The sequence below is a fragment of the Candoia aspera genome, chromosome 16 (assembly GCF_035149785.1).
Source record: "Candoia aspera isolate rCanAsp1 chromosome 16, rCanAsp1.hap2, whole genome shotgun sequence".
In the NCBI taxonomy this organism is placed as follows: domain Eukaryota; kingdom Metazoa; phylum Chordata; class Lepidosauria; order Squamata; family Boidae; genus Candoia; species Candoia aspera.
Window position 1 is genome coordinate 7,142,768 of NC_086168.1, and position 26,533 is coordinate 7,169,300.

At 43.8% G+C, this 26,533-nt stretch overlaps 2 protein-coding genes across 2 annotated transcripts; both read left to right on the top strand.

The window, feature by feature from the left end:
* The first annotated feature begins 1,023 nt into the window (after nucleotides 1-1,023).
* On the top strand, nucleotides 1,024-5,112 carry ZBTB43 (zinc finger and BTB domain containing 43). The gene is made up of 2 exons (XM_063316185.1): nucleotides 1,024-1,131; nucleotides 2,734-5,112. The coding sequence occupies exon 2, from the start codon at nucleotides 2,746-2,748 to the stop codon at nucleotides 4,135-4,137; it is 1,392 nt and encodes a 463-aa protein (XP_063172255.1). The 5' UTR covers nucleotides 1,024-1,131; nucleotides 2,734-2,745; the 3' UTR covers nucleotides 4,138-5,112.
* A 5,999-nt stretch (nucleotides 5,113-11,111) lies between these two features.
* Nucleotides 11,112-26,233, top strand: ZBTB34 (zinc finger and BTB domain containing 34). The gene is made up of 2 exons (XM_063316000.1): nucleotides 11,112-11,216; nucleotides 17,329-26,233. The coding sequence occupies exon 2, from the start codon at nucleotides 17,351-17,353 to the stop codon at nucleotides 18,830-18,832; it is 1,482 nt and encodes a 493-aa protein (XP_063172070.1). The 5' UTR covers nucleotides 11,112-11,216; nucleotides 17,329-17,350; the 3' UTR covers nucleotides 18,833-26,233.
* The last annotated feature ends 300 nt before the right edge of the window (nucleotides 26,234-26,533 follow it).

A 26,533-nucleotide genomic window follows, 5' to 3' on the forward strand; every position in this document is an offset into this window, starting at 1 on the left:
CTGAATCATGTAAAAAGAACAACGTAAAACCTATTGGATATTAACATAAAATATTTTTCATGAAAAAAACTATTTTGTTAACAAATAAAACTATAATGAGAAGAATGACATTGTTTTAAATGTTGGCCGAGTATCTTCAGTATCTGGCAAATAATTTTGATTTTGCAGACCCCCGAGAGGGTCTTGGGGACCCCCAGGGGTCCTCAGACCACCCTTTAAAAAAAAAACACTGCTTTGAGATGGCCGCTTAGAAGAAAAGGCTTTATTATTATTATTATTATTTAGTTGTTCAGTTTATAGAGCAGCTTATATCTGTAGAGCAGCTGCCAACAAAACCAATATAGAACAAACAAACAAAGTAAGTACAAGGATACAGAATTAAAAGGATAAAAGAGGAATACAGAAAAGAGGAAGAAAGGAGGAAAACACAGGATTATGACGACTTCCGCCCTTCTTTCTATTATTGACTAATTGCCATCGTGAGAAGAGACGGCTCGGACGCGCCTCTGCTGGTTCCCAGAGGCCATCTAGACGGGCACCGTGGTTGGAAAGGATGCGGAGAGCCTGTGTTGTATTTGGGGAGGACAACGCCTTCCCAAGGGCCGTCCTTCCCTTCCTCCCGCCCCAACGCCGCAGAGCTCCCAAGCTGGAGAGGCCTGTTAAGGAGCCTCAGCCCAGCCAGGTTGAGCTCAGCCCCCATCGCGGTGTCTACTGCGAAAGTGAAACCGAAACTGAGATTCCCATCCTCTTCCTTCCCCATCCCCAGCCATGTTGCCGCCCAAGGCAGCCTTGCCGGCGCCGGGTTGGTCGTGGACGGCGGGCCCTTCCCACCCGCCTCCCTCCCACCCGATGGCTGCGGATGATGGGGGCCGCCCGCTCGCGGGAACACGCGCCCAGCAGCCTTCCACGCTCCAACCGCGGGCGCTCCTTCCCGGCCTGCTCTATCCTCCGCGCGCCACCCGGAAGCGGATGCGTACGGACCGGAAGGAGAGACTCGCACTTCCGGGTCTGGCTTCCCGAAGCTCTGAGGCTGCGGAGGAAGGCGGACGCGCGGCTGGATCGTCTGGCGACGCCGCCCGCCATGTGAGGGAGGCTCGCGGCCTTCCCGCCGAGGCTGTTTCTCCGGAGCAGGTGACGGGCCGGCCCTCGGGGCCCTCCAGGCATGCGTGGAGGTGGAAGGGAGGGAAGAAGGGGAGAGAGGGAGGGGTGCCCTTATCTCCGAGAGAGCCCCCATGGGCAGGAGCAGTCTACCGTCCGGGCGCTAGCGAGCTGGCGGGCGTCCCGGGGTGGGGTGGTGGTGTATGAGGCGTGTCTGCCTGACAGGGGAAGGCGGTGCGGGAGGAGGAGAGCATCTGGCTGCGGTGGGAGAGCCCTGGTTGGAAGCAGGCTGCCCCGGCAGATGCCAGGGGGTGTGGGAGGGAGGGAGAGCGAGGACCTCCCTCCCCCGGAGTTTCATTCCGACCTGGGGGTATAATTCTAAGGGAAGAGACTCTCTGTGGCTCAGGGTTGGACCGCGGAGCCCTTGGTGCTCCCTGAGCTGTGTCGTTGGCTTGCAGACGCTTCATGACCCAACCAGGCAGCTTCGTCAGTAGCTCCGCTTGTTGTTTATTTGTTCGTTGGTGTATTTCGTGCTTTCGGCTCCTGGCGACTGCCTGGACTAGTCCCTGCAGTCGTCTTGGCAGGTTTTTCAGAAGTGGCTTGCCCTTGCCTCCTTCCCAGGGCTGAGAGAAAGGGACCGGCCCAAGGTCACCCAGCTGGCTTCGTGCCTAAGGCAGGACTCACCATCTTTGGTTTCTAGCCTGATACCTAAGATGCGCTAATTAAATTAACTAATCAGCTCGCTCCAAGTTGCTCTTTCACAGTTTCACGCTCCAGCATCTGTTGCCTCACTTGCAGAGGCAGCTAGCAGCAGCCTCCTTCAGTCGGGTTGCTCTTCTGATGAGATGGACTGCAACCCCTGGAGTTCTCGCTTACGTAACCTTTGGATCATAGAGTCCCTGCACGTTTCTCACTCACGCAGGGAGACCCGCTCAAGTATGTGTGCAGTACTGAAAAGCTTGATTCGCTGGTGCCTCCTTTACATTTGTTAATAACTAATCACTTATACTTGATAGCAGTCATGGACAAAGGCCCAGCCAGGGAAGTGTTTGTAAACTGGTAGGAAGAATTGCTCACTTTCAGACTGCTTATACAGGTAGTCCTTGCTTAGCAACCACAATTGGGACCAGAATTTTGGTTGCTAAACGATGTGGTCATTAAGTGAATCCAACCCAATTCTACAACTTTTTTTGCAGTGGTCATTAAGCGAATCATCATGGGTGTTAAGCAAACCACGTGGTTGTTAAACGAATCACGCGGTTCCCCATTGATTTTGCTTGCCAGGAGCTGGCTGGGAAGGTCGAAAATGGCAATCGTGGGATGCTGCAACAGTCATAAATGTGAACCGGTTGCCAAGCACCCAAATCGTGATCACGTGACCATGGGGACGCTGAGACAGTCTAAGTGTGAGGACCAACCACATGTTGGTTTTTCCAGCACCGTCGTAAGTCCAAACCATCACTAAACGAATGGTTGTTAAGGGAGGACTACCTTATGCCAAAAAGAGCTGATGTAGGTATGCATATGGGTAGACAAGTTAATAAAAATGTGAATCCAACCCCTTTGGGGTCTTCCTCAATCTGCAAAGCTGTGCCTTTTCTTTCATCTTAAAACCAGTGCTCTTTTCTCTTGCAGTACACTGATGAAATGGAGCCTGGGATGAATTCTTTTAGAGTAGAATTTCCTGATTTCTCTAACACCATCCTGCAGAAGCTCAACCAGCAGCGACAGCACGGGCAACTCTGCGATGTTTCTATTGTCGTCCAGGGTCATCTTTTCCGAGCCCACAAAGCTGTCCTGGCAGCCAGCTCCCCTTACTTTTGCGACCAGGTGCTCCTGAAGAACAGTCGACGGATTGTTCTTCCCGATGTCATGAATCCCAGGGTGTTTGAGAATATTCTTCTGTCAACTTATACTGGGCGACTAGTGATGCCCGCTCCAGAAATTGTTAGCTACTTGACGGCAGCAAGCTTCCTTCAGATGTGGCACGTGGTGGACAAGTGCACGGAGGTGTTAGAAGGAAACCCTTCTGTCCTTTGTCAGAAGCTGAACCGAACCAGCGACCACCAGTCTCCAAGCAGCAGTAACTACAACGGCCTTGTGGAAAGCTTTGAGCTGGGGGCAGCAGGGCAGGCGGATTTCCACAAGGTGCAGGAACTGAGGGATGGGGAGAATGAAGAGGAGAGCTCCAAAGACGAACTGTTATCTCAGTTAACAGAACACGAGTACCTTCCTAGCAATTCTTCCACAGAACACGACCAGCTGAGCACAGGAATGACCAGCCAGGACGGAGAAGAGGCAATTAGCGACAGTGCTGAATATCAGTATACCAGGCCTCTTTACAGCAAGCCCAGTATTATGTCCCACAAACGATGGATCCACGTAAAAACAGAGAGGTTCGTGCAGGACTGCGAAGCAGCGGAGGTGCACGGTTCCTACGATGAGCACCAGGTATCCGAGTCTATGAACGCTGTTCAGCCAGACCACCCTGTTCAGACCACTATTCCCGAAGATCTTCGTGTCAGTGAAAAGAAGATGGAAATGGAGTTTGGTGAGCAAGCCAACGAAAGCAACTATGATGAGCAAGTAGACTTTTACGGATCTTCCATGGAAGAGTTCTCTGGGGAAAGGAACGATGGGACTCTAAGCCTTCAGAGGCAGGAGGCTTCAGGTTATGGAGAAAGCCTAGATCTTCCCTCAGGGATCAAGGAAGAAAATGCCCTGTCAGGGTTTTCTACCGTGGACAAGCTTTACCCGTGCCAGTGTGGCAAGAGTTTCACCCACAAGAGCCAGAGGGACCGTCACATGGGTATGCACCTTGGCCTTCGGCCTTACGGCTGTGGCGTGTGTGGTAAGAAATTCAAAATGAAGCATCACCTTGTGGGCCATATGAAAATCCACACAGGCATCAAACCGTACGAGTGTAACATTTGCGGGAAAAGGTTCATGTGGAGGGACAGTTTCCACCGGCACGTGACCTCTTGCACCAAATCGTACCAGGCCTGTAAAGTGGAACAGAACACTACTAAAATGAACTGAAAGAGGACGGGTAGAGACAGAAAGGGAATATAACTGCTTAACCGGATAAGCAGCGTGATTGCATTGCACAGCCTGTGCCTGAGGCCTGCTGCTTTGAGATGGTTGGTTCAGAATAAACTCTGGGGCACAGCTTCCAGTGTCAGCGAGTGCCAGGACCATCTCGTAAGGCGTTACTGAGGATTCCTCTCCGAGGACTGCAAACAGACCAGCAAGTTGGCATAATGGTACTTTTACGTACTTACAATTATTGCTATTTAATTTATGCTCTAGGAATATTTGGGTTCTCTGAAGAGGAACGCTGAGGGACCTTCTTGCTTTTAGTTCATCTCTGTAGACATCTGCTCAAATATTTTGAGGCTCAGCAAGGATGTGTGTGGGGCGGGGCTCCCCAGCAGGGTGGCTGTTTCCTTTGACGGCACTCCCTGGTAAGCGGTGTTTGAACTAAATGTGTGAGCACTTGCTTGTTTAAAATCAAAGGGTGGATGGCCTTCTCTCCCTTTGTCAAAATGCACTTTGCTAGACAACTTTCAAGTGCAGCCTCATCTTTGACAGGCAGCTGCTTCCTTGATCTGTCCAACTTCTGAGTTTTGTTTAGTGGCTCTGCTTGACTTTGCAGAGCACACATTGTGCTTCTTTTTGATATATTGTGATGGACACTTTAAAACCTCACTTTCCTGTCCTCCCCTTGTGCCTGATGCAATAGCCAATCAAACCAGCCTCTTATTTTGGCTGAGACAGTCAAGAGCATTGGGCTCACTTCCCAACAGAGGTGAAAACACCCGTCCCTTGCAGTTGATACTCGTCACAGACATCACTTTTGTCCTATATTTTACCAGTGTCCTGCAAGACCAGAAAGCAGATCATCTTTGTGGTTTTCAGGGTGAGTTTTTGTACTAGCCTGCTTACTAACTCTGTTTTGTTAGTAGCCGGGCTGTAGAAGCGGTTTGAAACTATTCCACTTCCTTCCAGTGATCAAAAAGTGCGCCCACATTCCCCAAAGGTGAACTCTTCTGGGTTTCTAAATGTGATACTTCTCTTCCATGGAGGATGGATTTTTTCAGCTCCGGGTTAAGTTCGCAACCAGAAGTTGTTCTGGATCGTCAATAAGGAATTGACGTTCTTGTGCATCCCAACTACTGTGCAAGATGGAGGCAGGTTGGAATGGGTTGAGGCCTTTGGGCTTTATCTCATCTCTGTGTTTCCTTGGCAAATACTTGCCTAGTATGCCAAGGCAACTCTCCTTCCCATCCATGTTTCCATCTGTAAACCTTGGAGAAGGGGGGAACCTGTAGCTCTTGCATTGATAACTTAGGTCAATTCACAAGACAGGCAAGCGTTGCTGAGCTTGTTGTCCTCTTCCTCTGATTGCTTACCTTAAATTATCTTTTCGGCTGGTGTCTAAAATACAAGTGTCTGACTTGGTAGGATGGTAGCACTGTAAACTAACCTTTAGGCCTTTCTCTTTTAACTAAATATGCTTCCCCTCCCCGTGTTAAACTTGTTCTAAAGTGATAGAAGCTATCAACTGTTGGGATTCCCTTGTCTCTTCCCACCTTATTCCCCCAAATGGGTAATCTTTCAGCTTCTCCGATAAGGCACTTCTTCAGCTGACCACAGGCACTTACATATGGAAGGTCCGCATCAAGTGTCAGACATGACCTCAGCCATACCCTTCGCTAGAAATGGCTGTCAATGACTTGAACCCTAGCAAACAAGTTAACTCAGCAGGGATCTCTTTGCCAACACTGTAACTTGGTAATGTGTAGAAGCACTTTGTATTTAAAACAAAATAAACAAAAAAAAGTATAAATTTTTTAGAATTTATACATATTCTAGAATATATATATATATATATATTCCCAATATATATATATATTTAGAGAGAGAGAGAGTGTGTGTATGTATGTGTGTGTGTGTATGTATGTGTATATATATATATATGTGTGTGTATATACATATATATATATATATCTCCCTCTGGTTTGATTTCTAATTCATGTTATCTGATTTTTTTATTTTTTATTTGAAATTTTATAAAGGTAAGAAGCTTTTTGTTTACACAAGTGTGGGTACTGGGGGTTTGTGTGGGGGAAAAGTAAGATCCTAAGGATCTGTTTTTAGTTTTGTTTGTTTCAAAAATAAAACAGAAGCAAAAAAAAAAAAGAGTCACTGCCTTAGAATGTCCAGGAAGCCTTTTCTCCCTCTCTCTGATAAACTTTGGTGGGCTTGGTTAGGAAAAAGAGGCTTCTGCTTCGTACCACTTTCTCTGGTCCTGCTCAGATCTGCTCACATTCTGACCTCACTTTTTTCCCTTCTCTGTACTGCTATAGCACACACACCAAAAAAAAAAAGACTTCAGTTTGCACCATTCTGCAGGACTGCTTCTGACCGTTCAGCCTTTCACCTACAAGGAGGAAAAGGATGTTAAGGACAGGGAAATTTCCCTTGTTTAAATCTCACCGCCTCAGAGCCACAGAGGGCATCCAGTCAGGTCAGAATGCCAGGGGTTTAATCCACAGGGAAATCCTTCTGCATAACTGCCATTGGGGCAAACCCCAAAAGCTAACGCCAAGATTGTTACGCCAGCTTTTTAGCGTAACTTATGCAGAAGGCGTTTGTGTGCAAGCGTAATGCTTCTCTTGGCAATGGGTCGACAGTGGAAACCAAGAACAGTTACTGGAAGAACTATGATTGTGGGCTTTTAAAACGTTGCCAAGATGGTAACCAGCTTTGGATAGGAGCAGAGACCTCCCAGAAATCTTTGTTGTTGTTTTCAGTATGGAGTAATAGTTAGATACTTACCAGCATGTTTCCTCTCTGCCGGCAACAATTCCAGGCAGGAAGTGTGTGCAATTAATAGCCCTCTCCTTCTCCTTTATGAGAAATTGAGGGTGCAGTTGCAATTGAGAAAGACTAGGTAAAATGCCTGAAGTGTGGAAACAAGTTATTTTCACTCAGGCCAGGATTCTGTATGTCGTAAGGGAAAAGCAGTATGGATTACCGCTCTTGTGCTGCACTAACGTCCCTTAATTCATAACACATTCGTAACTAACTGCCTTGCAACAATTCTAGAAAAGGTTTTTCTTTCCTTGGACGTTGGTCATGTCCAGTGCCCTATGGAGTGTGGCTTTGAATGATAACAGCGCATTCAGTTTTGAACGCATCTCGCTAATAAGGGCAACTCAATTCCTCTAGAACGCACTTCCCTTTTGAGAGGAGTGGAGCGGCCCCCAAGTGATACCTGAAGTTCGTTTTTGCAATCGTCGTTTTATTTCAAATATCTGCTGCTAAGCTGGGGCATCTTTTTCTTACCTTCTGGTCTGATTTGGGTAGTAATGCATACTACTTTCCTGCTGATTTGTGAAGGTAAAACTGCTGGGTTTGGGAACTCTATTCTTATTTCTAATCCTTAAAGGATTTTAGAGGTATTAACCACAGACCCATAAGTGCTTAACAGGTGATTTCCTTGCACTTTGCTAACACAGCATGCTTCACAAGTCCAAGACTGTAAGTATTATATTGTGAGATCTGCCGTTGGCCTCTTCGTTTTTCAAAAGGGCAAATATGCTGAATGTGTGTCAGGCAGATGAGATTTCTAAACCTGAGAGTCTATTTTTTAAGAATATTTGTTTTATCTAGGATAGTGGAATACTAAAGCATTCAGAAAGCATTTGTGCTTTTTTATCCAGATATTTGACATGGATAAGTAGAACTGAATAGTCTAGCTGCTGAAGCCCCAAGGGGGAAGGAGAGCTGGAGAGCTTAAATGTATATTACCATTTTTGATGTGTTACATTGCCATGCTTCTACTTTGCTTGAAGCCTGCATCCTAAGTCAGTTGTTGCTGCTTCCCACCCCCCATTTCCCCTTCTGGTTTCCACCATATTTCTCGAATGAGTGTGATCGTTTTTGCAAAGGAGTGAACTTCTTTATTCCACTACAAAATTTTCCCTGTTAAGCATTGTCACTTAAAATATTAGAACTTATCTGTGAACTGCTATGCCTGTATTGCAAAGATTGGAGATATAATTCTGCTGTCCTTATAATGTACAGCGTGGTTTATGTGACATTCCTCTTTCTTTGTTTTCTTCTTATAGAAGAGTCTGTTGCTCTTTTTGTATAACATGTTTTAATAAATGTTATCTGTATTTTCCTAAGTGTGTTTACTTACAAAGTCACATCCTAAACCCCCTCATGTGGGAGCGAGTTTCGCTGAATCTCACGATGCTTATTTCTGAGTAAATAGGAACCCAATTTGAGTTTAAAGATTTCAGAAACCTGGCTAAGAGTAGCTTCTTAGCCGGATGCTAAAGGACATCTCTATACGTGGGCAGAGGACGTGTGGATTCGCAGTCTAGAACCTTCCACTTCAAAATGTAAAACAGTCATGGCATAATGGAGTTAGCAGTGAGATTTTGTGAAGAATATAATCATACGGAAAAGAACAGAACACCTTGGAAAGAGCACACGGTCCTTAAAGAAATTGGAAGAATGAAAAATCGGGGGCAAGTTTTTCAAAGTTCTGTAAGCTGCCTGGAGTCATTAGTATCTGAGCAGCTTTAGAAACCAAACGGATGAAATGAAAATGGAGAGGAAATCACAATCAAATAGTAGAGTGCAGGCTATAAGGAGAGGCAAAGAGAGGATGCAAGTAATGCCTTTAAAAAATAGCAAACGAAGGATTGCATGATGCCAAACAGGCTGAAGGATCACCTTCTACAGAAGGCAGCAGAGGAGTTGGATGGGTGGTTAGTGACATCAGAATGACAGGTGTGTCACCCCAGAAGTCCCACCCCTTTTTGACTTAAATTGTGTACATCACACACTTGTAAACAAGGGCAGCGCTTCAGTCCCCTGACCTCACCCAAAAGATGGCATGACCACCTTCTGATGCATAAGTCGAAGCCCTGTCCTAAAGGATACTCGGTTGCATTTACTCATGCCAACTTCACACGGACAGAAAGCTTTTCCGGTGCGACGTCTTATTATCAGTGTAAATGGCACGTAACTTAACCCTGTAATCACAACAGATGGAACTTAATCACTCCTTTTCAACAGAGTATCCAAATTCAGCCCTTTATTTTCAAAACGGTAACAAAATATATCCAACCTCAACATGCTTGCCCTCCATACAGCTGTCATAACTGACTTGGCTCCTGGGCTTGAGTGAATGTTTGCTTTCCAAACAGGTTGGACACACTTCAACTTAAATCAGGCCACTTGACTAAATTCCCTATAAACTCAATCATGGTGCATGTGAACCTCTTCACTCTTATTTCATCAACAAATGGGGAGCATGTTTCTTCAGAAATGGAAAATAGCATATACTGGAACCTGTGTAAATTATTACTATTGTGTTTCATAGTTACGTACACCTGACTTTGATCAAACCTGCAAAAAAATTTTTTAATAGGACTTCTGTGTAAATTGCTCACATTTAACCCTTCTTAAATCCCTCCCCCCTATTGCACTGATCTCCATTATGCTACAGCCAAATCGTGTTCAACAAGCCATTTTCAGCTGGACTCACATATCAAGCATACAAAGTCAAAAATAAATTAACCACATTACGGCTGTTTTCAAGCAGCCCATTTACTTATTGTCAATTTAAAAAGTATGTTTCATTAAGCCGATTTTGCACAAAACATCACAATGAGCTGAGTTTGAACTACATCAAAATACGTTCTCTAGTTTGTGCTTCAGTGTGTCAGATGAACCCACAAAGAGCAAATCAAACTTCAATCAACACAAGCGTGATACCCTTAGAAATGTACTTTTTTTTTTTCTCCTGCATGCCATTTTTTAAAAGGAAAGGAGAGTATTTCTATTATCCTACCCCAAAAGATAATAAAGAGTCCATAGCACAGAGGTCGGCAATGTAAACACTCTGCAAATTACTTATTTGTAACTTAGCATGTCAAGGCAGAATGACTTGTGAACTTATTAACCCCCATCTCCCCTGAGAAACCGAAGTCATGAAGAGTTTATGATTATAAGAATTCGATGCTCGGCTGAATCAGTTCATAAACTTTAGACCCCAAAAAGTGAAAACCACTTCAATTAACTTCACAATCCTGCAGAGGGGAAGGGGCAAGCAGAGTAGAAACCTTGATTTTGCATCCCATCGAGGTAGGGTCAGAACAAGATGGGTTCCCTCTGGATGCTAAGCCCTTGTTTGGTGTGGCCATAGTTTGTGGGAAGCAAGGCACAGCGGTTTGTAAACCACAAGTTATGGCTTAGTATGTTTCACTGTTCTGGTTTATTCACCAAGCCATGGTTAGGCAATCTTATAAAAATGCCTTTAATTAAACAAACAAACAAAAAGAACAAAAAAATAGAAATGATGGCTTTTCATCCATCGTTCTATGTATATGATGGTTTGAAGAACCTTAGCATCCTCAGTTGACCCCCACAATTTGACTTTCTTCAAGAAACGATGGTGCAAATCTAGAATAGCTCTTACACATGTGGATTCAGTTCAACCCTCCCAAGAATGAAAACTGATTTGGAATATTTCAATGAATATGCTATGGTGGCTCTGTTTTACAACTGTTTTGACCCTTCCTCTCAATTATTTTTATTGAACTGCCACTTATTATTTTGCCTCATTTGAATGCGATATTAATGATGTTGTTGCTGTTTTTCTTACTGTTGTTATGGTTGGTCAGCCAGATGTTTAGGCTGGATTTGGCATTCTTGTCCACCTATTGAAGAGGAGGATCAGGATTTGAGACTTCCTCGGAGCAACAGACAGGAACGTCCACCAGGGGCGCAGGGGAGTACGCGCAACTGGCTGCCATCCGCGCGCATGCGCCCTCGTTTCCCTTTCAGCCCATCTAGCGGAGGGGCGTGGCCTCGGCGCTGTCTTTTCTCCCTCTCTCTCCCCCCCCCCGCCTATGGCGCCCCGGTAGCGGAAGTGCCCGTCGGGGAGCAGGAAGGGTTCGCTTCCGGGTGCTCCTGGCGGAGGGGGAAGCGGCGGCGCTGGCGGCGGCGGCGGCCGGGGGGGAAAGCGGCACTCGGGCCAGGACCGAGCTCCCTCCGGCGGGCCTGCCATGTGAGGAGACCCCGACGCCCCTCAGGTGAGGAAGGAGCGGGGAGACCGCGTGCGAGGCGCTGTCAGCCGCCTCGGGGGCGCTTTTCGGGGCTGCCTGGCCAGGCGGAGGCTCAGGCGGGTGGGAAGGGCGGCTGGGGAGCCGCAGGCCGGCAAGCGGCCTCCGTCGGCGCTTCCTCCCGCGGGAGGGGAGCCTCTCTGAGCCCCCTGCCAGCCCGCTTTCCTTCCGAGGTCCTCCGTTTCCATGCGCCCCCCACCCCCGTTGGGCAGGCTGGGCGAGGATTTGGACCCCAGCCCTCCCCGCTCGACGCAGCCGCGCTCGCGTCCCGAGACGAACGGCGGGGATCGGATTGCGGCCCTGCCTTTTTCCCTGGGCCTCTTCGAGAGCCCGTCGGGGGTCGTCGTTAAGGGCGCCAGGCGAGAAACCGGGAGACGGACTGCTAGTCCTGCCCTAGGCACGAAGCCAGCTGGGCGGCCCTGGGCCAGCCACTCTCCCCCAGCCCTAGGAAGGAGGCAGTGGCAAACCACTCTGAAAAAGCCTTGCCGAGAGAACTGCAGGGGCTGGTCCAAGGCTGACTCGAAGGCACAAAAATAATTAAAGAATCAGTTACAGGAGAGGGCACACCACTGAGCCCGGGCTAGGGTGCAACTGCATGAGAGGGAGGCTGACTCGAAGGCAACCCGCTTCTTCCATTCCCCCCACCCCCCAAGAAATCAGTGCTGTGAGATAGGTTGGGCTGAGAGAGAGAGGCTGGCCCAAAGTCACCCGAGGGGGCTTCCGTGTCAACGGAGGACTTGTGTCTGGGTCTGCTGGGAGCTAGACTAACGCTCCCACCACCGTTATTATTTTATCCCATCTTTTTAATATAAAACTCAAGGTGGTGAGCATACCTAACACTCCAGCCACCTGTTTTCCCCACAAGAACAATCCTGTGAGGTGGGTATAACTATAACACCCTGGTTAGGAAGGCATGGAGGCCAACACATCTGGAAAGAGCCCAGTTGAGGAAGGCTTTCTTAAGCACTGTGTTCCTAGTAGGCTTTCCATATTCCATAACTGTTTTATTTTTACTTGACCCTGTTCACCACCCAGAGTCACTGTAATGGTTGCCTAATCCCAAATACTCAGTCTCACAAGCTCGGGCTTAAAGATAACTGATTTATTGAAGGAATAGTATGCAAATACAGAGAAAGCTGAGAATGAGCCAAAGCGCGCCAAATACAAACTTAAAAGCCTTGCCTTCAATCCAGTCCCGCCCCAAGCACCCGTCAGCCCACACCCCCTCCCAGGTGCTAGGATCCGTTACACGCGCCTGGGAAAGTAACCTTGAACAGGATTGCAAACCCAAACATGCATTCCAAAGATCCAAAACAAAGGAGAGTGCAGGAATGGAAAAACCCCAACATGAGCCAGGCGGGTATACACGTAAAACGGCTTGACATGTGAAACGTTACAATGTTAACAGAACATTGAAAGGGGAAACATGACAGTCACTTGTTGAGATGGGCAGCTATACAGATTGATTAAATAAATAAAAAACAAAGTGTGGGAAATTCGTTCAGTGCAACCTTTTTGTGCCATATATTGCCCTTCCTGCCGTGCCTAGTTGGAGGAGTCAGTCGTTTGGGTCTGGGAACTGTTACTTTGTCAACAGCTTGGGACTTGGTGCTGGAAAAGACTGGGAATGTGAATGGTAATGGGGTTGGTCTTTCCTTCTGAAGAAGGTGGGGATGGGGAATAATAGATGAATGAAGCAATGCGCGTTGAAGATAGGCAGAGGTTTGTTTATAAGCCTCCCACAGTTTTGCAAATCTGAGCTTGACATCAGAAAAAGCAACAGAGTGAGGTAAAGCCAATAGGGAAAGGTACTGTGATAGCATAGGTATTAAGAAGGCAAAGGCGTCATATAGGTGACCTAGGAGGAAGGGTGTCAGAGTTGTCTAATGACATTTCTGGATGTAGAAATCTGACATGGAACTTCTTTTATGCTCTCCTGACTTAGAGGTCTTGTTATGGTCTCAAATCCCAAGAGTGGTTACTCATTGTTGTAGGAAAGTTGGCTTCCCTTTTCAGATACATACTGGTTTTCTTCGTACCTTGTCCCCCATTTAATGGCTAAGACTATTTGAAGATACTTAGTGCAATGGCTAATTAAAACTTTGGTATGGAACAGAGGTCCCAGCACTTACTTATAGCAAATCTAGAGAAACTGAGGTGGTGGTAGGGCATATATTGTTTTGAAAATCTAGAGAAACCAAGGTGGTTAGTGATGTGTATATAGAAAACTGTATTGTGGGAACAGTAGTGTCAGTTCTCTTCCTCAGCTGCAAACAGGAGAAGTGAGCATGTTCTATAACTCTGTTACCACATGCGTGATGGCACTGGATGGATTCTCATTTCATTACCCTTCCCCTTCCAGATAGAGGGGATTTAATAGTACAGTACATGCATCTTCGCTTTGGGATTACTGCTGCTAATTGGAATAGACAGTTACTCTGGATAGTCCAATGCTCTAATTTGGCAGAAATATAGTCCTGTATATTTCCAGAGAATAAGCTTTGTAACTTAGTGGAGAATGACAAGGCTTTGTGGGTGCATCTTTCTTTCTTTCTCTCTTTCTTTCTCTCTTTCTTTCTTTCTTTCTTTCTCTCTTTCTTTCTTTCAAATTTCTGTCACCGCCCGTCTCTCCTGAAAAGGGGACTCTTGCACAAGGTTCATTCCTTAAAGGTAGTACTGTAGTATTAAGGCTATAATTCTGTTCATATTGACTTCAGCGTTGTCTCTACTCACCTCAGGAAATACTTCTGAGAAGATGTATGTAGGATTATACTATAATCCTTTTCCTTCTACCAATAGAAAATAACAACATCAATTGTGCTTGTTACATAAGTAATGGTAGTTTAATTAATACTGTTTTGTTGTTTTGAAATTCTTCAGCCCTCGTGCATTAAACATAGGTGTATGGCTAGTAAATCTTAATTTTCTGCCTACTAAACATAGAGTAGGGATTAGAAATGTGATAAAGATGTATCATAGACACCCTGTCAATATACATCTGAGTAAAGCCTGTCAAGTGAAAGAACTAATTATTTTGAAAGGTAGCTAGCAAGTATGCAATTAATTGAATAGCTCCCATTGTTGTTGTGCTTACAGGAAACCTACTGAGATTTCTCTTGTGCTAAATCTGTACGTGCATCTTATTCAGCTCTCCAGTTAAAATTTTTAGCTTATAATTTTAGTCTGTGTCCTTAATAAAATTTTAGTCTGTAAAATGTGATGGGTATTTGACCAAAAAGTGAACTGTTTTGTTATAAGTAGCACATCTTTGAATGTAAGTCTGTTAGTTATTTTTCCATCAAGGCTGCATTCCTCACTTTTACAGAAACCCAAAGTTTGTAGTACTTGTTTTTCCAGTATATGATGAATCTATGCCACTGACTATATAGGATAGCTTCCTTATGCTATATAGTAACGTATACCGTGATCCATAGCATCAGATTATCATGAGGAGGTGGGAGTCAGATAGAAGTACTGCATGCAGTTAAGTGATTCTGTTTGATGTCTTTGTGGTAAGAAAGATTCAAGGTGCTTTTTAAGTTTAAAAATATTGATAATCATGGGTAAGCAACCTGGCTTTATCATGCCTATCTCCTTTTATTTCTTAGCAATTTTGCAAGTGTGAAAAACATGGTCACTGACTTGTATCCTGTATATGATAGCTTAAAAGCAGAAAAAGAACTAGCTCCAGATATTCAACCAGGTGATTCTTTCTTGAGAGCGATGACGTGTGAATACTAGTTTAAGGTTTGGTTCATGGCATCTGGTGTACTGACGTGTGTGCACTGGATAAGCTCTGTTTTACAGATATGTCTTTAGAAATGGTATTTACTGACTTGTAAAATGTGTGCATGTTTAAATAAAAGCAGGGTACATATGTCCAAGGTTGCTTTATCTACTACGTACATTTATTTGCTTATGTGGTCTCTGCAAAACCAAAATGCACTGTTGTGAAGCCTCTTAATCTACTCTAAATTTATAGGGCTTTTTTGCATACCTGTCCCTATTCTGCCACCTTCCCACCTTCATGCTTTTTGGCTGTACTGAATACAATTCCCAGAGTTCCTAACCCAATGTGAATGCTGATTAGGATTTAAGGGAATTATTGTGAAAACATCTGGAGGCCCCCACTTGGAGAGGCTGCTAAAGTGTGCTTCACTGAGCGGTGAGGTGGCCAGAATAAAAATGAGATAATCTTTTTTAAATCGCATGATTCAGATAGATGAGGCTGCACCCACATTGGCAGACAAGAGAAGAACCTACATTCCATCCCAATTCCTAACTTTGCTATCTCTGATTATCAGCTTTGTGAGCCAAGTCATATCCCCAATGGCTGAGTAGAGAAATTATTGCATAGTGATCCACTTTCTCTGGTTTATTGATGCCACTTTTTTATTTTTAAAGTGGATTACCTTTGTGTTTGAGGAAGCGCCTTTGTTAGTGTTCTGGAACAGCTTGGGAAAAACCGTTTTTAGCTACAGCACAAACTGGAGGGTCTCCTAGCTTATTTCTTTTATTATTCATTATTGTGCTTATTGTGCACAACTAATAGGCTGGTGTCTGCTGCCTGTTTGTTTACACATTCTCATGAAGAACGAAGCCTGGCTTCCTATGACCTCTAAACCTTTTCTAATTGCTTTCTGCCCTGACTCTTGCAGCACGATTCACAAGGAAACCATTGTGGCATATCTGTAATTGAAATGAATATATGTTGGAATTGCCTGGGTGGTTTTGGCAGTATAGGGTAGGAGGTGAAGTTCCCTGCATGAATATGTTTCTCATGTGCCTCTTTTGCCATTATTGTCTCTCAATTATCTTCATTGCTGCTTCTGGGATGTCACACATAGTTTTTTTTTTAAAAGAAGTCTTTCCCCAAAAGCTTCCATATTGAGCACATTCATAGAAGCAGTCAGTTTTGCAGAACTGCTTAGTACTATTTGTATTTTCCAGGCTCAGCCACAGGACTTTGATCTTTGTAAAGGCCATTTCAGGATAAGAATTCACATTTTTGCTATCACAGCTAGTGCAAGTAACTGTGGTATTGATATGCACGCTATGGAATGATTGTATACTTTGGGGGAATCATGTACAGATGCTTTTTTCCCCCTTCATTCATGAGGAATCAGATGCTCTAACATCACACAGGTTTGAGTGGAGAATAGCAGTTAATATGCAAGAAGGTGCATGCGCATTCATCATATTTATCCGTTTGACCTGCTTTCTGGGTTTCTGGGTATCATTTGGGGAATATGCGTGGTTAGCTTTCCTGTGCTAGATAGCTAACCATGTAAACACCATTACGTTTTGAAAAGCCTGTTAAATGGCAACAATGCTTTTCCCACAGAGGAAAGCACCTAAATCACAAGAAAGAAATCATTAACATCAAATTAATCTGTAGGTAACGTTTCCGGTTGATTTTTTTTGCATGGAATGACATTTTACCATACAGAGGTTTTGACATAAGTTGTTCTTGCTCTTCTGTCAACTAGTCTGGTTCAAACAGTTGAGAAATTCTGTCCTGGAGCCACAAGAAGGAAGGATGTTGCAAGACCCTTTGCTAGTGTACATCAACAATACTTGGGATCAGCTGCCCATGCAGCCTTCTTTCAGACAGTGTGCTTCCATACTTCTATTTCTTGCATTCTTAGCGTGCTCAGCACAGCTTCTAATGGGCTCAATTCCCAATTTATTAGGACGAGAGTTTTAAATGTGCTGATTTGAGGATGTGTGAGTAGTTCTGGGCCGTGTGAGATAACTAACGCCAATATTGTCTGTAGGCGATTGCACGATCAAACTGTAGCTGCTCATAAAGCAACTCAGTATAAGGGAGTTAATTCCATCCCACTTCACGCAGCTTTAAACGTACCACGTCTCACAAACGTGATTTACTCTTTTGGGATGATTCGCTGTCTGTAAAACCGGTTGCTTGCCACTTCGTGTATTTATATTCTCATCAACTTGCAGATCATATGCAGTGCAAAGTTGAAATTGCGATCAGGGCAACAAACGGCTTGCTGTCTTTAAAGCGGTGTCGTGCGTTTTGAATTCTGATCCGTGAACACTCCTTTTGTGCCTTCTGCAGGTTACATTTTGTGCCAGAAGACATGGACAGCAGCAGTTTCATCCAGTTTGACGTTCCTGAATACAGCAGCAGCGTCCTGAGCCAATTGAATGAGCTTCGCCTGCAGGGCAAACTTTGCGATATCATCGTGCACATTCAGGGCCAGCCCTTCAGAGCGCACAAAGCTGTCCTGGCCGCCAGTTCTCCCTACTTCCGAGATCATTCAGCATTAAACACCATGAGTGGCCTGTCAATATCAGTCATCAAAAACCCCAGCGTCTTTGAACAGCTGCTTTCTTTTTGTTACACTGGAAGGATGTCTTTGCAGCTGAAGGATGTTGTCAGCTTTCTCACCGCGGCTAGTTTTCTGCAGATGCAGTGTGTCATCGACAAGTGCACGCAGATTCTTGAAAGCATTCATTCGAAGATCAGCATCGGCGAAGTCGACTCAGTCACCATCGGTGCCGAAGACGCTCTGGAGAACCACAACGGCATCAAGGACAGCGGCTATTTCGCCAACCCCGTTGAAATTTCTCCCCCCTATTGCTCTCAGGGGCGTCAGCCTGCTTCAGGGAACGACCTCAGAATGGAAACGACGCCAACCAACGCCCTGTGCGGCCGCCTGCAGGAAGAGGGGCACTCGGACCGTGGTAGCACTGGAAGCGTTTCAGAGTACGAGATTCAGGTTGAAGGCGACCATGATCCAGGGGAGTTGATGGTGAGAGAGGGCCAGGCTGCCGAGGTGAAAGTGAAAATGGAAAAATCTGATCGGCCAAGCTGTTCAGATAGTTCTTCGCTTGGGGATGATGGATACCATACCGAAATGGTGGATGGAGAACAAGTGGTGGCCGTTAATGTTGGTTCCTACGGCTCTGTCTTGCAGAATGCTTACCCGTATTCCCATGGCGCATCCCAGCCGGCTAATGTACCCGAGCCCTTTGGAAGCCTGAGAAACTCCAGCTCTTCGAGATCCATGCTGGGCTCCTTCAGAGGCCGTGGGCGTCAAAAGCGGGTCTCCGCGAGCCACGTGCATGGCGACGTTTCAAGCCTCATGCAAGGGGCCGACGCAGAGCCTTCCGCCCACCACCCAGGATATGAAAGTAGCCCACGGGAAAGGAATTCCAGAGGCCACTGGTATGCCTACAGTGAAAGGTTAATCTGTATCTACTGCGGGAAATCTTTCAACCAGAAGGGGAGCCTCGATCGGCACATGCGGTTGCACATGGGCATAACCCCCTTTGTGTGCAAGTATTGTGGGAAGAAATACACCCGCAAGGACCAACTCGAGTACCACATCCGTGGCCACACCGATGATAAGCCTTTCCGCTGCGAGGTCTGTGGGAAGTGTTTCCCTTTCCAGGGAACCTTAAACCAGCACCTGCGAAAGAATCACCCGGGTGTAGCAGAGATAAGAAGCCGAGTGGAGTCTCCCGAGAGAACAGACACCTATATGGAACAGAGAGATGAGGACGCTTCAGCTCCTGAAACGCTGGATTACACCATGGACGTGCACACCCCTGATTAAAAAAAAGAGAGAGATGGTATTCCTCAATGCAACTCAAGCAAAGCACATTGATCAATGCATTTCCTCCCTGTTTCTTTGATAAGTTTCACAACAGTTACGATGGCATTGTGATTTTTTTTTTCCTAATATATTTTGCGATTCTTGTGGGCATCGTTACAGAATAAAAGGCTGCTGTTCTGTTTGAAAAGAGGCAGGGTTAGTTTTACTCCTAAAACTGGTAACAAGGGGCAGAATTCTAGAGAAATAATGCACTTCCTGGTGGGCAGGCTTCGGTAGGGAAAGGTATTATGACCGTGTGGATAGTACAGGCTGATTCACCCAGACCGTGTGTTCTCTCATGTTGTATTTTGTGTGGGCCGGGAGCAGACATCCATCCTTGGATGTAAGCCTCATTGTATTCAGTAGGACTTAAATCAGTTTGATCAAGCTGGCACACCTAGAAAGCTATTTAGGAGTCGAAGCATGCTTCCCAGAGTTGTGCTCATGTCACACACAGGCTTTTGTCATATGATATGGGTTCAGGATGGGTGTGTTTTTTTTTTGTTTTTTTTTTGGAATAACTATTTTGATAGCTTTGAATTTTATATAATATATTATATATAAACGCATATAAAATGCTCACATTTTTCTCTTCTGGTTGGAGGTGAATGTAGAAGTATCTTAAATAGCAAGGGGGAAAAAAACCCTGTTGATAAGGCTTTCAGACTCTATTTAGGTCTCCCCACCCCCCACCCCCGGATTTTGTTCAAGAAACATTGTTTTTTCCCCCACGTACAAATATTATGTTCAAAAGCAAGCAAAGCTTACTTGAGAATAACTTTTCTCTATCACGTACATAAACCAAATGCCATAAATGTATTAACTTGGAGTGGGGATTGTTTGGGGTTTTTTTTTTTTGTCTAGTTTACAAACTGGACAACATTGGTGCTGACCCCCTTTTTTACAGAAAAATGTATTGTTATATTAGCCAACACAGAAAGTAGCATTGTGGTTTTAAATATTTTTTACTGTCCTCAGAATCTACCTTCACTTCGTACTGTAAAGGCAGACCAGGTAAATCATGTTTTACATTAATCACTCTGGATAGATATGGTTCGCTTAACAATAGATTTAAAAGGATGGTTGTAGTTGAACCTGCAATACTTCAGTGCAGTATTTGTAATGGACCTCTTCGGGTGCATCTTACCTTCATACTTAATGTTTTCAAGTGAAGCTAAAACAGTTGATTTTTTACTTTTTTTGTAATGATAACTATATGGGATTTACGAGCAATATGTCCTATTGTATTAGGGAGGCTATTTTTAGCTTCTCCATAACTTCAGTGGCTAATCAGTGTTTTTCATAAAGAGCCAATAACAAGTATCCTGCTTTCTCTCCTTCAGATGTTTGATAACTTTTAAAAGTGGTGCTAATGTTGTTCGTTAGAACAGTACAGCATAGAAAATGTGAAACTTACTGATAGTAAACTCTTACACAGGTAGTCCTCAACTTACGATCACAAGAGGGACCTGAAAATTCGTTGTTAAGCAGTGTGGTCATTAAGTGAGGCATCACGTGACTGCACCTGATTTTATGACCTTTTTTGCCGCCATCAAGTGAATCATGCAGTTCCTCATTGACTTTGCTTGCCAGAAGCTGGTTGGGAAGGTCGTAAATGGCGATCACGTGACCCCAGGACGCTGGAACCATCATAAATACTTGCTAGTTGCCAAGCGCCTGAATTTTGATCATGTGACCACGGGGATGCTGCAACTGTCGTAAGTGTGAGGACCAGTCGCAGGTCACTTTTTTTCAGTGCCATCATAACTTTGAACAGTCACTAAACGAATGCTTGTAGGTCGAGGACTATCCTGTATCTTTCCACTTAGATTTTGCTTTCCTGAAACACAGCTCAAGAGTATAAGCTGGCAAACGTTACTGTATAAAAAATTCTACACTGTGGAGAGAATAATGGATTTTGTTCAATCATTTAAAAGCATATTACTTAGATACCTTTAAGCTTGGTGGAATGAGAAGCGTTTTGGTTAGTGTCTTCACTGGTACAGAAAACGGCGTGTCACAAGCTGTTTGGCAAAGAAGTTCTTCTCCTTGCTGCGTTTATTAGTGGCTGCTTCAGTTTCCGACATGTAGGTGAAGACTGTAGGGCTTCCTAACTAGGCTGAGCAGAGCAGAAGGTTGATGTCAAGATATTAGGAAAAGCATAGTCAGAAGCAGGAGAAGACAGCTTTCAAAACCTTCGGATGAGCTTGGCTTGAAGGGTGCTTGGGACTCAAGGTTTCTCTTTTCATGTGCCTGTAATTCATCTTGGCTCGCCTACGACAGCATGGCCATGCTATTCCTAGTTAACAGGCCCATTGTTTCTCTAATCACCCCAATTTGGTTTATTCCCCTTGGTCTGGGGTGGTGCAGGCAGACATACGCACTGCATATATATGCACCTGTCTGCCAAACATGGAGAATGCATGAATATTTCGCCGACTTTAAGGATTTGTATTTGTATATTGTAATGCATATTGATGTTTCAATCTGAGCCGTTGCTTTAATTCTAGTATGATTCCTTAAACTCCTCACAACTGTGAATTTTTAAAACCTTTTTTAAAAGGTGTGGCTTTTCTTCGTGAGAATTCATAATCTACCATCAGAATTCTCACGTAACGCTATATGTGAATGTTCCGTCTACTCAGAGGTTTTAAACACTGAAAGCGCAGCGGTGGTAATACCAAGGAAAATTGAAATCGCAAGACAGGAGGGCCTGGAAACGGGCTCTGCAAAGTCTTTCAAAGGGAGTGCAGGCAACATCTACCATCTTGCAATCTTTTTCCGAATTATAGGTAAAGAATTGCTGGTTTCGCAGTGGTTGTGAAGATTACAGCTTTATTGCTGTTTTTTTTTTTTTTTTTAAGACTTTGAGGAAACTGGAGAATAGATTTTTGTGGTGTTTGAGAAGGAAATTTTTCATTACATTACTGTAACTAAAGTCTGCAGTATATCAGGTCTGCTCCGTGAGTGGAGTTAAACTGAGATATATAATCAGCCTTTTCCTCCTCAACCTCCCTTAGAGATTCTTCCCTCTACCATCAGAAACCAGCCCCGTTATTTTTTTTTCCTACTCTAGAAACAACATTGGGATCCAAAGAGCCATACACAGACAAGAGGTTCCATATGTGCATTTGGGTGTCTCCTCATCTCTCCCCCCCCCCCACTTCTGAACATCAGGAGACTACAGAATAGTATCCAGTGCTGGGGGGAAGGGGGGGTAACAGGATCATGGTAGGGCGATGCACCCACATCTTGCACCAAAAAAAAGCATTTTCCACTTTTCCATAAGGCACCTTTGAATCCCAGGCCTCAAGGAGAGCATATGCATCCATTCATGCATCCCCGTAATGCTTGTTAAGACATATGCTAGCTTTTCAACCTTTTGCTGAAGGAATGAAACCATTTTGATTGCTTTGCAAAGATTCTCTAACAAAAGTCCAGGTGTGCAAGTTAAGCCTGACCCTTTTGTGGTGAACCTCTGCTGTGGTGCCTTTTAATTCAGTTGGCTTTACTCCATAGTAGTCAGAATTAAGGAGAAAAGGGAAGGGCGATTGACTTTCTCTTCTCTGATTTAGCCCTCTCTCAATCTTAATGAAGTTCATAAAATGTTGTTTGTTTATTTTTTAATCTGTAAACTTGAGCTGGTTTGAGTTTACCAAAGAGTGATGTATCCAAAATGCTACATTGTTTTAATTATGCAGATTTCATAATCAAAACATTGTTAATGGGACTGTTAACAGCCTAAGGGTTATGATCTGATGACACCCCTCATTCAAGAGGTTTTTTGAGTTCTTTATATGTTTGCTTGTGTGGATAACGTGTTTTCCTCTTTCTACTGCCTCCTGGGGTTAAAAATTATCAAGCCATAATATAGTACTGTATAGATCAGAGAGCTTCACAGGACATGCCAACTGTAGGAGTCTAATAGGGATGAAGTTAACAAACTTACTTTCCAACCGTTTCTGTAAGATTTAAACGTGTGCCTAAAGGCTGGTTCACACAAGACACTAGCTGCCTTGGATTTAGTGGCAGGGCAGGATACACATTTATAAAACAATTCTACTCCAGTTCTGCATCTTTGGCTTATGTATGGGAGGCCAACATCCTGCAAAGACCAGATGAACGCAGAGGAGATAACTAGAAGTTTGCTAATATTTAGTAACTAACTTCTCACTCCTGCTATAACATGAGTGGCCCATACCTCTTTCCTCACTTCTTAGACTGCTTGATAGGCTGTGCCAGTGTCATTTTATTCGGGCTAACTCTCCGACAGAGTAACCGTTTGATAGATGGCTGCCATTTTAACTGGCCACTCTATCCGTGTTATAATTCCATCTAGAATTTCCAGCTGCTGAAAGGTTCGATGAACTATTCTGGTTGAAGCCTCAGCAGCACAGTAAGTGTGTTTAGCTTTCCAGATACCTGTGATTTGCCTTTGTGTATTGTGTGAAGCAGCCCTTATGCATCTTCCTTGGATTTTGCTCTACAGTGTCCCCTGGAATATTGCAACATGCACAAATGAGAGATGTTAAAATTCAAATCTAGCAGCAGCACCTAAACCGTGCCTTTTTTGCACCATGTTTTCATTGTGATGAGGGTACCATCTTCTTATTCTTTTGAAGTTCAGATCTTGCGATCACCTAGGTGCAAAGCATGCAGTGAATTATTTTAAATGAATTCCAATAGCCTGTAGTACTCTTGACTGTACAATTTTAAGTTAGTGCAGAACTGCAAATGTATTTCATTTACAATAATGCAGAAATTAAGGAAATTGGTAAGATAGATATATGAAATATTGGGTTACATATGTTAAATTATACAAATTGGTTCATAATTGAGTCTCTTAATCTACCTTTTTAGCTACATAGACAATGTGAAAAAACAGTGACAGTGTCCTTTGTTTAGATGTTTTAACCTATTTACATACTGTGAAAACAAAATTTTATACTTTTGCTAATGGTTGTGGTTTTAAATAGCAATTGATTTTTTTCCTAACCAGTTAACTCTTCCATATAATTTCTATTGAGGTTGTAAATAAACTAGGGGGAAAAAGCTTTGTAAATAAGTGGGGTTTTTTTAAAAGCAACAGAGCACCTCACAGTTGGTTCTGTATTCAAGAATGAATGCTTTTAGTGACAGGAAGGAGAGTTTTAGAAATTTGCTGTAAGTGAATTAAGGATGTTCATCTTAAGGGGAGACTTAGGGAATTGCAATAGCCTTCGCTCTAACCTTTCATATATATTATATGCATGTTTCACAGTATAAGTAACTTGGAAGTCCTGGCAAAAGAGAGATCAGGATGACTAGGCCCAATCGCTTTAACCATCTTGGCCTTGTCTCTGCTTCATCCCGAAGTGGAAGGAGCCAACAAGTCACACCAGATATAACCCAGATTTGTTGGGTGTCAACTCCCATAATCCCCACCAAGCTTGCACTTTGTTGGCTGGGAAGTAGGGAAGTTGAAGTCCACCATGAGGAAGGTTGAGGATTATGAAGGGCAGAGGTAAGCCATCTCTTGGTTTGCATGCTTGTAGCCTAAACTGATTTTTCAAAGTCTCTTACAATTCCCAGGCTAAATGAAATGCATAGGGAAGTTTTTCATTTATTTCCGGACAGAATTATGTTGTTATCAGAAGCATTTGTTCTGATCTAATATATAGGAAGACAGCAGGAATTTTTAGAACAAGGGCTGGGAAAAGATGGTGTGGCTGAGCTTTATCTGTACCCAAATTTCTCTTATTTGAAATAGATGTTAAGTTTACTGTGACTTCTTTTGTTGTTGTTGTTGTCGTCATCGGAAGGGGTTTCACATTGAAGCCACTGAAAAGGGACTCAAATATGCAACACCTAATCTATTTTCTAAGGGAATTCTACCCTTGAATGGTGCTTTTAGACTGGTCAGGGTTATTTATTAAATTTTTATATATTTTAAAGTATTTGGGAATTGTGTAAATCCTTTATATAAATATATAAATATATATATATATATATATATATGAATCTATTTAGTTCATGAACTGTAAACAGCAGAGTAATACTCAGCAACTGAACCCAAAGTTCAGTGAAGTCATTCAGAATGTTCAGAGTTCAGCAGTCATGCAACTTGCTCATTAATTCACTCTACAGGTACCCAATGTATCCTGCTAAAACTGAACTGAGTTATGCAAGTTTATGTAAGCGTGGTAAATGGGAGCCGGCCCTAAGAGCGTTCCCTTGGAGAAATGCTCCACTTTGTTGTTTTGAAGACGCAGGACGTGGTAGTCCTGTTGGGTATGCTGCAGAAATGTCAAAACGCAGTTCTGGAAGGAGCTCTTAGATAGTCTGGAAACTTATATAGGATTCTTCATCAGATTGAAATCTGTGCCAACGCGATGAATTACTGGCTTTGCACATCTGCCATGTCTCTTGTCTCAGGGCAGCGACGTGTCCTCTCTGCCTGAACCTGAGCATATGTTCTAGAACAGGTCATCAGACTTAGATTTGCAGGGGGCTCTTCATTTTTTATTAGACTCCTGAGACGCACCAGATCGTGGCCCAGTGCAGTGGGCGTTCCTCCCTCAACACGAAGAGCAAGGTTCTTCCACTGGTGTGCTCAAAGTAATTGTTATCAGTCCAGAACGTGGCTCTGGTGTTCTCCAGCCAAATCCACTTCTCATCTCTCTCCTCTTAATGTCAAGCCACCTAAATCTTTTGCAGGAGGGAAGAGGGGACACTATTGGGCGTTACCAGAATCAGTTGCAAATCACCCCAGTAGCCAACAGCAGATGGGTCTGACTTCCACTGTTCTAGAACATGCCTTCTAGCAGGTCTCTGTTAGACAAGTCCGGTGCGGATAGTCAGGATGTATTTTGAACTTTGCTGAAAGCTGGTTTACCCATCTTTGGATTAGACAAGTAACCCGTAACTGATTTGCATGATGTTGGTGCATTTGCAACAGTATTTTTAAGTAAATTTCTATCATTAACAGATAGCTTTTGTTGTCCTCATAAATATTTGAACACTTTGAATGACTTACCTCAGTGTCAACATTTTTGCAATATTAAACTGGTAACCTCACAAACTCCACACTTCATCAATATATGAAGTAAATGAAGCAAGCTAAAGCAACTAACTTGCCATTAAGGATTATTTTATAGCATGAAATATTTTAGAATATTTATTCAAATGATATTTTACTCTTATACTCAGATATCTTTTGGTTGGTTGGTTGGTTTTTTTTTCCATTTTGTGACATGAATATTTCAGTGCTGCTTTATTTTGTTCTAATGGATTTTTGTTTCTTGCTTGTAAATTGCCTTTTTTATGGTATAAATAAAGTCAATGGGAATTGCCGTTTATAAATTAAAATGCTTCTGAAGCACACACACTGTCTCTGAGTTTTTATTTATTTTGCAAGAGATTCAATATCGTTGGGCTTCCATCACCACTTCCTACTTAGTTAAAATCATTGTGAACTTGTATTATGGTGTCACTCTTTACTCTAAACCAGTGGCTGGGTGGGGAATTCTGCAAGTTGAAGTCCACCCATCTTAAAGCCACCAAGGTTGAGAAACAGTGCACTTAAATGTAATGTGGCTTGGTTTAGGGTTAATGTGATTTATAAACACAGGTTGGGCATGTTGTAAACCCAGGTTAATGGGTCATTCCCAAGTTGGAACACCT